At 34.7% G+C, this 12,647-nt stretch overlaps 1 protein-coding gene across 8 annotated transcripts in view; it reads right to left on the bottom strand.

Moving 5' to 3' along the window:
• FKBP5 (FKBP prolyl isomerase 5) overlaps positions 1-12,647 on the bottom strand; it is a 180,610-nt gene that overhangs the window by 67,047 nt on the left and 100,916 nt on the right. For all 8 annotated transcript variants that reach the window (XM_044674266.1, XM_044674267.1, XM_044674270.1 and 5 more), the window contains one exon: positions 5,700-5,842. In XM_044674266.1, the coding sequence (XP_044530201.1) occupies positions 5,700-5,842 (143 nt within the window). The remainder of the gene's footprint in view (positions 1-5,699; positions 5,843-12,647) is intronic.

Below are 12,647 nucleotides of genomic sequence, written 5' to 3' on the forward strand. Positions count from 1 at the left end.
CCTTGCATTCCTGGTATAAATCCCACCTGATCATGGTGGATGATCTTCTTAATTACTTGCTGGAGTCTCTTTGCTAGTATTCTATTTAAGATTTTTGCATCTATGTTCATTAGGGAGATTGGTCTGTAGTTTTCTCTGTTTTTTATCTCCCTGGCTTTGGAATCAGTACCATATTTGTGTCATAAAAGGAATTTGGTAGGACTCCTTCTTTGCTTATCATGTCAAATAATTTGTATAGTATTGGGATTAGTTGCTCTTTGAATGTCTGATAGAATTCACTTGTGAATCCATCAGGCCCTGGAGATTTTTTCTTAGGGAGTTCTTTGATGGCTTGTTCAATTTCTTTTTCTGATATGGGATTATTTAGGTATTCTATTTCTTCTGCTGTTAATCTAGGCAGTTTATATTTTTGTAAATATTCATCCATATCTCCTAAATTGTTATATTTATTGCCACATAATTGGGTAAAATAGTTTTTAATGATTGCCTTAATTTCCCCTTCATTAGAGGTAAGATCTCCCTTTTCATCTTTGATACTGACATTTAATTTTACCTTTAAAAATTTGGAGGCTATACCATTTTGTGCATATATGTGAAGTATTGATGTTACTTCATTATCTATAGTACTTTTTTGCAAGATGTAATTTCCTTCCTTATCTTTTAAAATTAGCTCTATCTTTGCATTAGCTTTATCTGAGATCATGTTTGCTACTCCTGCTTTTTTTGTTCAGATGATGTGCAATAAATTTTGCTTCAGCCCCTTACCTTTATTCTGCATGTGTCAACTGCCTAAAATGTATTTCTTGAAAATAATATATCATAGTATTGTTTTTTTTTTTAAATCCTTAACTTCTGTGTATTGACTTATAGGTGGAAGATTGGTAAGGGTAGGCAATGGGGGTCAAGTGACTTGCCCAGGGTCACACAGCTGGGAAGTGTCTGAGGCCGGATTTGAACCTAGGACCTCCTGTCTCTAGACCTGGCTCTCAATCCACTGAGCTACCCAGCTGCCCCCATAGTATTGTTTTTTAATCCACTCTGCTATCAGCTTCTGTTTTATGGTTGAGTTTAGCCCATTCACATTCACAGTTATGAATACCTACTGTGTATTCCCCTCCATCTTATTTCCCTCTTTTAATCCCACTCTTTTTCCTTGCACTCTAGCCTCCCTCGCAAGTGTTTTGCTTTTAATCATCACCTTCTACTTCATTCTCCATTTTATTATTCCATCCTTATCTTATTCCCCTTCTACTTCTCTACAGGGTAAGTTAGAATTCTATACCCAAATGAATATTGTTGTTATTCCCTCTCTGAGACAATTATGAGACTAAGTTTTAAGCACTGCCTGTCAATCATCTTCATCCTCCCCTCCACTATAATAGTTTTTCACAACTCTTCGGATGAGATAATTTACCTCATTCCACCTCCTCCTTCCCTTTTCTCTCAGTGCAATCCTTTTTTTCACTCCTTGATTTTTTTTTACATATATCATCATAATCAGCATAGTACCATACCCTTTGTTCCATGTATATTCCTTCTAACTGCTCTAATATTGATAAAACATTTTAAGAGTTCCAAATATTATCTTTCCATATAGGAATATATATATATATATATACACACACATATATATATATATATAGATAGATATAGATAGATAGATATAGTTCAACCTTATTGAATCCCTTAAATTTTCTCTTTTTTTCCCTTTTTAGGTTTCTCTTAGGTTTTGTGTTCATTCATCATATTTTCTGTTTAGGTCTGGTAATTTCATCAGGAATGCTTAGAAATCTTCTATTTTATTTAATAGCCATTTTTCTCCCTGAAAGAATACAGTCAGGTTTGCTAGGTATGTGATTCTGGATTATACACCTACATCTTTTGCCTTATGGAACATTATATTCCAAGCCTTCTGATCCTTTAAAGTGAAGGCTGCTAAGTCCTGTGTAATCCTGACTATAGCTCCATTATATTTGAATTGTTTCTTTCTGGCTTCTTGCAGTATTTTCTCCTTGGTTAGGGGGTTCTTGAATTTAGCTATAATAATATTCCTGGGAGATGTCATTTGGGGATTTGTTTCTAGAGGTGATCTGTGGGTTCTTTTAATTTTAATTTTATTCTCTTGTTCAAGAATATCAGGACAGTTTTCTTCAATAATTTCTTGTATTATGTTCAGACTTCTTAAAATTTTTATTTTAAAATTTATTTATTTTTATTTATTTTGTTGCATTATCATGCAAAATACACTTCTATATATTGACCATTGTTGTAAGCTCACACTCATACAAAACCAAATGGTCAAAACAAACCTGTAAATGCAGTTATGTGAAAGATAGTATGCTTTGATTCAAATATATCCAACTCAAGTGCTTTTTCTGCAAGTGGATAGCATTCCCTCTAAAAAGTTTTTTAGAATTGTCCCGGATCATTGTATTGCTGAGAATACTTAAGTCTTTCACAGTTGATCACTGTACAAAATTGCTGTTACTCTGTACAATATTCTCCCTGTCTCCTGTGCTAGGCAAGGCTTTTTTTTTTTTTTTAATCAGCTTTTAGGTAATCCAATAACTTAAATTGTCTCTCCTGGACCTATTTTCTAGGTTAGTTGTTTTTTCAGTGAGATACTTCACATTTTCTTCTGATTTTTTTTCTCTTCTTTTTTTCTTTTTATTGTTTCTTGATGTTTTATGAAGTCATTAGCTTCTAGTTGCCCAATTCTAATGTTTAATGAATGATTTTCTTCTGTGAACCATTGAACCTTCTTTTTCATTTGGGCAATTCTGCTGTTATCTTTTTCTTGAATTGCTTTCATTTCTCCTTCCCATTTTTCTTCTGCTTCTCTTAAATGGTTTTTGAAATCCTTTTTTGAGTTTTTCCAGAACCTAAGATCAATTCATATTTGTTTTTGAAGTTTTGCATGTGTTTGTTTTGCTTTCACTCTTTCCTTTTGTGTCTGTGACTAGCTTTTCTTTGCATAAAAATTTTCTATGGCTAAGTGTTGAGGTTTTTTTTTTTTTTTTATGTTTGCTAATTTTCCCAGCCCCTTTCTTGACTTTCAACTTTTATCTTAAAGGTTGGTTCTGTTCTCAGGGTAGAGAAGGTACTCTTATAAACTTCAGTTTTTCCTTGCTGCTACTCTTAGCTCTATTTCTGGGTTTTTGCAAGTTTCAATTCTTCTAAGATGATTGCCTATGGGCTGGCAGCTCTGAAAGCCACTTCCCACTGCTGATTTAATCACCCCCTGGGACTGTTGAAGGTTTGCAGAGCTCAGAGCACTGTGAGCTACCCAATGTTGGGGCTCAGAGTCTAGCCTCAGGCTGAGTTGGGGCTTTTGTTCTCACTCTGGGCTTGATCAGGTCTGGCACACTGTGGAGTACTTTACCCTGGGGCTTATGACTTTGCTTTGAACTTGGGTAGGGGCTAGCTCTGGGCCTCAGTCCTGGGCTTACATAGGCCAGATGCACTGTGGCCTGTCTTGTGCTGGGTTTAGGTTCTCACTACAAGCTTGGACTACAGCTTGGAACTTTAAGGGTTGTGCATGGGGTTGTACTGCTGTTAGCTTAGGCAAGGTCTCAGGGTCTTGATGTTTTGGCTTGAGCCCAGGTTCAGAACCTGGAACATCAGATGTTGACTTGCCCTGGTATTCCTTGGTGTGCCCTCCTGTGGGCTCCCCTCTCATGCCGGTGAACCAGACTCTCTCTGCCTACCTTTCAAGTTGTTCTCAGCATGAAAGTTGCTTCACTCTGAATCCTTGTTATTTCATTCCAGTATTTGTTTTGAGGCATTATTTTAAAGTTGGTTGGAAGGATTCTCATAGTGGTGAGTTTTCCCTGCTTCTACTCTGCCATTGTGGCTCCACACCCTTCTTACATTATTTCCATCCAATCCTTATCTATCTTGGATCTTAAACTTTTATCTCTGATATTTACCATAGTAAAAAGTTTTTTTTTCCTTATTCAATATCCTACTTCTTATTCTTTTTGTATTAATTTTGTCTGAGCAAAATTTTAAAAATCTTGTATAATCAAACTGTTATAATTTACAATTACTTCTAGACTTTGTTTAGGAATTCTTCCTTTATAACTGGTCAAAGGCAGGAACGAACTATTTTCAAAAGAACTGAAAAGTATTAAAAAGATTGCTCAAGTTTACTATATTACTAATAAGAAATGAAATAGAAACTAAAAGAATTCTAAGGTTTCATGTCCCATCCAATAAACTGGCAAAGATTGTAAAAGACAGAAATTATTAATGTTGAATTTTTCTCTCTTCAGTTCCATATATACCCCAGAGAGTCACAGCAGCATTTTCAGTGGTAGTGAAAAATGGAAAACAAAATGGATGTCCATTGATAGGGGAATAATAGAACAAATTGGAATACATAAAGATAATGAAATATCCGTGTACTAGAACAAATAATGACTATTGGAGACAGGTAGGTGGTTTAATAGAATGAGAGCCAGGTTGGCCTCAGATACTTCCCAGTTATGTGGCCCTGGGGTAAGTTACTTAACTCCCATTGCCTAGCCCTTACTGCTCTTCTGATTTGGAACTAATATGCAGTATTGATTCTAAGATGGAAGGTAAGGTTTTTTTGTTTTTTTAAGAAAGAATGACTGAAGAAGTCAGAGAAATATGGGAAAAGTTATATTAATTCATGCAGAGAGAGGTAGAAAAATAATAAATAAAACAATATAAATGGAAAATTTTTTAAAAAACCTGAATACCACATAATTATAATGACCAAACTTGGCATGGAAAAAAAGTTGAGAAAATTTTATCTCTCTGCCTTCCTTGCAGAGATGGTAAGCTAAAGGTATGGATCATTGCATAAAATGTTATACATGGTTAAGGTGTTGGTTGGTCTTGCTAAAATGTTTTTCTCCCTTTCTTTTTTAATCTTAGTTACCAGGCTTATAATGGAGGAGTGATAGGAGGGATATTATATATTAAATTGCCTATTTATTTGGAACTTATTGTAGTAGACAGCTAAAACTGTTAGTATAAAGCTACTTTCTATAAAAAATTTTTTTTCACTTTTGCCATCAGTTCCTGTTGAACAGAGGGTCCTTACCCAACTGTTCTTTCATCTTTGGTTTATAAATTGTCAGTCCCTTTCCAAAGCCTTTTAACTATTTAGAAAAAAATTATTAATGAGTATTTTCTACAAATTTGGTCTATGATCAACAAAAAATATATTTCTTCTGATTGGAGTTATTTAGCTATTTTCCTTTAATATTTTGTTAGGTTTTTTTTTTGCCATGTATGGGGATATAAATATTCAAATTCACAATGGTTAGGTCTGTCACAGGAATGAATTTTTATAATGTAAAAATATTTTTGAATTGGTATTGACATTTTAGAATACTGTCATAATACAGATAACAGCAAGCCATGTTTCTTTCATTCTGTCTCCCAGTCAATTGAGAGTCTACTCACTACTTACAACTAACTGTTTCTAGGTTTGGTATCTTTTGTTTTTGTTTGGGTATAACCTTTTGGTGCCAGATAAACATTTCTAAGAAAGCACTGGCACACACCCCTTAGGTTTGTGGGAATCAATTCAAGAATCCATGCTCCAAAATAAATAATTTGGATTTGATTTGAACAGCAAGCCTAGCTTTTTCCCACTGCCTGTTGCTTCAAAGCCAGCACTGAAGCAAGGCAGATGATGACACAGCAACATGGTGTATACTTGCCTCGAAAAAGAGGGTTGCATTCGAGGGAATTTTGGGGACGCTGCCAGCAGAGCCATATGCATATTCTGGTTTACACAGTAAGTGGCAGATCTCTCCCTTCTTCATGGTGGCAACTCCAATGTCCCATGCCTTGATAACCTGGCCTAAGAGAAAAGAGAAGGCTATTGAAAGCTACATTCTTTTATTCAATAAGATATTTTTTAGTTCTTGGAACATCAAATGCATTCTAACACACCCACAGCAATTATACAAAAATAAGACTGTGGTATATATTGTCAGTGAAAATTATTGATATTAGGAGTCAGTGTGAGGAAGACAGAATATAACTATAAGGATTTTTATAAGCTGCCAACAAAGTGAAAAGATTAGATACATTCTTGGATGAAGAAAGCTGAAAGTAGATATTCAAATTCCCAAACCTCTAGGTAGCTGGCTTAGATTAACTCAATCTCAAGGTAATTTATTTTTATTTTTTTTATTTTAAACCCTTAACTTCTGTGTATTGACTTATAGGTGGAAGAGTGGTAAGAGTAGGCAATGGGGGTCAAGTGACTTGCCCAGGGTCACACAGCTGGGAAGTGTCTGAGGCCGGATTTGAACCTAGGACCTCCTGTCTCTAGGCCTGGCTCTCAATCCACTGAGCTACCCAGCTGCCCACTCAAGGAAATTTATAAAATTTAACCTGCTAATAATGACTACTGTTTATCAGTGGAGAACAATATTTTATTGCATTCAGGTCTAGACCAAATTCAGACCATTTTGGGAAGAAGTGAAACTATGTTTTCATAATTATGGCTTTTTTATTGTTTATTTTATTTGGCCTGGGATTTCATTGACGTAGAGAGTTGCCAGTGAGGAATTTTCTCTATCAATACAAATTGGCCCCTTCTCTGTATATTAAACTTTTAGTTGTCTGGAGCACTTACAGGTCAAGAGACTTGCTGGTTTATGAGAAGCAGGACTCAAATCTTTTTTGTGGCCCTGGGGCCTGCTCTATCCAATGTGATACTGTCTGTGTAAGAGTTACAGCTATGTCATATAAAATCCTACACTGTTTCTTCAGATGAATAAAAAGATTTATTGACAAGTAAATATGATTTATTTCTTTTCTGAGCTGTCTTTTTTTTCACATTCACAGCTCAATAAGTAGAGACCATGCTTTATTTTTCTTTGTAAGTACTATAGTGTCTTGTACTCAATTGTATATTGAATTCAGTACACACAGCTTTTCATTTAATCAATATGGCATTAAGAACCCAGAGTGTACAACAAAATATTGTAGTATGAGAGGAGGAGTTAAGTAGGAGTTGGGAGCAACAGAAAGATATAATGGTAGTAGAAAAAAGAAATTGTTTTAAAAAGGAACTTAAAATCTTAGATAGACAAAAGTCAAATCTATAACTAGAGAATATGACAAAGAGATATAGAATACAAATTCATGTAAGTTCTGTGTAATACAAAGCTGAGGAGTAGTCAGTGTAGAGTGAGTAAACTAAGAGAATAATTTCTTGTAGAAGTGAGTGGTTTAAAAAAAAATCTAAAAAAAGGGTTCCCATTGCCCAGATAACACCCTTCAAAGTATATTATCCTAAGAACAATTATGTAAACCTATTATTAAATCAATCAACAAACATTTATTAAGTACCTACTCCATGGGCATTGGGATACAAAGACAAAAAATGAAACAGGTCCTGCTCTCAGGAACTTACATTCTCTTGGGAGAAACAAATACATTTAAGTGTGTTCGAAGTACATACAAAATTAATTACAGAATTTCAATGGTAATACAACTGATAGTGTGACTAATTTAATTTTCTACTTTGAAAGCTTGTTAAAAAAAAAAAAAGATTTGTGCTTTCAACTTCAATAGTATCTGTACTGTCCACTATATTTATCCTGAGTTTTTCTGAATTTTTAAATGTTTTTTTGGAAGGGGAGTTTTAAAGGAAGCAACAGACATGGATTAACAGAGAAGTTGGACAATATTCCAACAGGGGTAGAACAGTATAAGCAAAGAGAAATAATTAGGGATGAACAAAAACAGTTATGGGTAACCAATTATCAATTCACTTGAGACCTACGCAAAGTCCTATACTGTCTCCTTAGAGGTGGAGGTAATGTTGTATTTTTGAAGGCCTTAGCCAATAAATTATAAACCTGGTAAGTTCAATTATGCTAGAAAGATTTTAAGTGTGGTCCTGAAAAAAAGACCGAGTCTGTTTTATTCTACCTAAGGACAACAAAGAGGCTCATCACCTATAGAATGACCACATGGCAATAAATTCTTTAGTAATGTTAACTCACGAAATAAAGAAAATCATAAAATAGCCCTCAGTTCTATGCAGCCCTCTGTCACTTTCAAAATAAACATTTTTGGTGCCTTTTGTTTTTATATTAATCATTTAAACTTTCTCTCCCCCAATAATAAACCCTTTTTTTGTGACCAAAAACCCCACCAAAACAGTAAAGTGGCCATATCTAACTGTGTATACTCTTTCTATTATGGTTATCTAACTCTCTGCCAAAAGAGGAGAAATATATTTCATCATATATTGTCTAGCACCTCCGCTGTTTTTCATTTACTCAAAGTTTACCTTTATTTATGTTGTTATGGCTAATATGATCTCAACTGTCATGTGACCAACTGGTATGTGACCAAGAAATTGGAGGATTAGACATGTTTCCCTGTCCTCACAACCTCTCAAGCCTCTCCAAAAATAAAAATGTTGCACAAGAGATGAAACAATTTCAGCTGCTTCCATGTTTTAAAACACCAAGAACCCCAGTAAGGTAAAAATCTGTGACTAACAACAGAAAATCCTAATATGTAATTCCAAATATGCTTAACTTGGCATCTCCTCTCTGGCTAGCCACCATGCTCTGGCAAGGCTACACAAGCTAATACACTGGTTTGCAAGAGAATTCTGCTCTCCGTATCCCCTTTCCTCCTTGCCACAGACAAAGGCAGAAATTTGCTCTGGCTAGACTTGCAGCTCAGCAGCACTTTGTGCTGCAACAGAACTATGAGGAAGGAGAAACTGGGAGAGAATAGCAACTCTACTAAGCCTGTGGTAAAGTCCATCATCCAGTTGCCTCCCCCCCCCCCCGAAATTATTTAGGACTGAGATAAAACTTGAATTTTCCATTGTAGAAGGAAGATGACTCATTTGAGATGTAGCTCCAAGAGGATCATTGATTAAAAGGGGAAAGGGTCAGAAAGTGAACAATAGGTGAAATTTTTTTTTAAACATCAAGAAGAAGAAAACTCAATTAAAAACCTTGAGCAGAAACAGAAAAGGCATTAATGATAGAAGGCAATAAGACCTCCAAATTAGCTGAAGGAGTCTAGATATAATTTTTTAAATTTTATTTAAAAAATTTTTTCAATGGTTACATGATTCTTGTTGTCTCCCTCCCCTCTTCTCTCCCTCCGTCCTGGGGTTGACAAGTAGTTTCACTGGGTTATATGTATATATTGTCACTCAAAACCTATTTCCCCATTATTAATTTTTGTTATAAAGTAATTTTTTAAAACCAAAATCCCAAATCATATGTCCATATAAATAAGTGATAAATCATATTTTTCTTTTGTATTCCTACTCCCCACAGTTCTTTCTTCTAGATATATTTGAATAATATTGCAAGACAAAGGAAAATAAATTGGTATACAATTGGTCAGACACTGGCCATCTCATCTTGCAGTGTTCTTATGTATTTGCAAAAAGTCAAACTATAAAATAACTATAACTTATATGTGCCATTATTGATTACAGAGAATGAAGAAGTAGAAATATTCTATGAAGAACATGATAATACTCCTAAATCAAATTTAGTGACTTCAGTGTAAAGGTAGGAAGAGATAAGGTTGGTAGTAAGGGGAGATTAAAACATATTGGAAATTATGGATGGGGAATAAAGGAGTTGAGAGAGGCTTAAGACTTGTAGATTACACAAAAATTTCATAATTATACTTTTCTTTTAGAAAAGAACTGGAAAATGCTGAATATGGCTTGAATTGAATAATATCACAAAAAATCCTGATAACTTTATAGATAGAAATAATCATTATGAATGTGGGAGTCATTCCAGAATCAGTTTTTCATATATCATTGACTTATTAGAGCAAAGATCAAAATTAACACCAAGTTAGAAAACAAATCCAGTCTGATCTAGTTAAATATGATAATTAAGAGGAAAAACAAGGAAATAGATAAAAGGGCATAATCATTAATTAAAATAATCTCTTGAAGTGTTTTGTTTGTTCTAATAAGACCAAAAATACCTTAAAAGTACCTTAAGTCAATACATACTTGACTTATTTGCCAAGAAGAGATAAATAACAGTTAAAGCCAAGAGTTATGTATTTAGAATATAAACTTGTTTGTAAAATCTTATGGAGAAGGCTCAATTAACCAACAAGCAATTATTTTATGCCAGGCACTCTGTACGAGGTGCTAGGAGTACAAACACAAAGAATGAAACAATCTCTATCCAAGGAGCTGGTGGAAGATTATCACTTCATAAAACAGAAAGAAGTAATGTAGGCTAAGAGCCAATTTTCTGCAAGAGACCCAACTAAGCAAAATCACTGAGGACACTTATAGATGGAAACTAGAAGGATAAGAAACAGAAGAAAGATGGGAAAGATCTACAAAACTTATTATGTTAAACTCTCTTCACTACCCACCTACCCTAAACCCCCTGGTAACCAACACACATTTCCACTGGTTTCTTCATGTGTCAATTGATCAAGCCCTAATTCCATATTATTAATAATTATTCTAGGGTGGTCATTAAGAGTCTACAACCTAATTGTGTCTGCATTAACCCATGTGTTCAAGCAGTTGTTTTTCTTCTTTCTTGTAGTTCTTCCTCTGAATGTGGGTAGCGTTCTTTTCCATAAATCCCTCAGAATTGTCCTGGGTCATTGCATTGCAGCTAGTACAGAAGTCCATTACATTCAATTTTACCACGGTGTATCAGTCTCTGTGTATAATGTTCTCCTGGATCTGCTCCTTTCACTCTGCATCAATTCCTGGAGGTTGTTCCAGTTCACATGGAATTCCTCCAGTTTATTATTCCTTTTAGCACAATAGTATTCCATCACCAATAGATACCACAATTTGTTCAGCCATTCCCCAATTGACGGGCATACCCTCATTTTCCAGTTTTTTTGCCACCACAAAGAGCGCAACTATACATATTTTTGTATATATCTTTTCCCCTATAATCTTTTTTGGGGTACAAACCCAGCAATGGTATGGCTGGATCAAAGAGCAGGCAGTCTTTTAGCACTCTTTGGGCATAGTTCCAAATTGCCATTCAGAATGGTTGGATCAATTCATAACTCCAACAGCACTGCATTAATGTCCCAATTTTGCCACATCCCCTCCAACATTCATTCCTCTCCCCTGATGTCATTTTAGCCAGTTTGCTAGGTGTGAGGTGATATCTCAGAGTTGTTTTGATTTGCATTTCTTTAATTATTAGAGATTTAGAACACTTTCTTATGTGCTTATTGATAAGTTTTGATTGCTTTATCTGAGAATTGCCTTTTCATGTCCCTTGCCCATTTATCAATTAGGGGATGGCTTGATTTTTTGTACAATTGATTTAGCTCCTTGTATATTTGAGTAATTAGACCTTTGTCTGAGTTTTTTGTTATAAAGATTTTTTCCCAGTTTATTATTTCCCTTCTGATTGTAGTTGCATTGTTTTTGTTTGTACAAAACCTTTTTAATTTAATATAATCAAAATTATTTATTTTACACTTTGTAATTTTTCCTAACTCTTGCTTGGTTTTTAAATCTTTCCTTTCCCAGAGATCTGACAAGTATACTATTCTGTGTTCACTTAATTTACTTAGTTTCCTTCTTTATATTCAAGTCATTCACCCATTCTGAGTTTATCTTGGTGTAGGGTGTGAGATGTTGATCTAAACCTAATCTCTCCCATATTGTTTTCCAAATTTCCCAGCAGTTTTTGTCAAATAGTGGATTTTTGTCCCAAAAGTTGGGCTCTTTGGGTTTATCGTAGACTGTCTTTCTGATGTCATTTACCCTAAAATCAAAAGTGAAAGAGGAGGCAGCTGGGTAGCTCAGTGTATTGAGAGCCAGGCTTAGAGACAGGAGGTCCTAAGTTCAAATCTGGCCTTAGACACTTCCCAGCTGTGTGACCCTGGGCAAGTCACTTGACCCTCATTGCCTACCCTTACCACTCTTCTGCCTTGGCGCCAATACACAGTATTGACTTCAAGATGGAAGGTAAGGGTTTAAAAAAAAAAGTAAAAGAACTATTGAATTAATCAATAAGACTAGAAGCTGGTATTTTAAAAAAGCAGATAAAATAGACAAAGTACTGGTAAATCTAATAAAAAAAAAACGGAGAGAAGAAAACCAAATTAACAGTATCAAAGATGAAAAGGGAGATCTTACCTCTAATGAAGAGGAAATTAAGGCAATAATTAAAAACTATTTTGCCCAATTATATGGCAATAAATATAGTAATCTAGGTGATATGGATGAATATTTACAAAAATATAAATTGTCTAGATTAACAGCAGAAGAAATAGAATACTTAAATAACCCAATATCAGAAAAAGAAATTGAACAAGCCATCAAAGAACTCCCTAAGAAAAAATCGCCAGGACCTGATGGATTCTCAAGTGAATTCTATCAGACATTCAAAGAGCAACTAATCCCAATACTATACAATTTATTTGACATGATAAGCAAAGAAGGAGTCCTACCAAATTCCTTTTATGACACAAATATGGTACTGATTCCAAAGCCAGGGAGATAAAAAACAGAGAAAACTACAGACCAATCTCCCTAATGAACATAGATGCAAAAATCTTAAATAGAATACTAGCAAAATGACTCCAGCAAGTGATCATGAGGGCTACCCATCATGATCAGGTTCAACATTAGGAAAACCATCCACATAATT

Source organism: Gracilinanus agilis, chromosome 4 (assembly GCF_016433145.1).
Source record: "Gracilinanus agilis isolate LMUSP501 chromosome 4, AgileGrace, whole genome shotgun sequence".
Lineage (NCBI taxonomy): Eukaryota > Metazoa > Chordata > Mammalia > Didelphimorphia > Didelphidae > Gracilinanus > Gracilinanus agilis.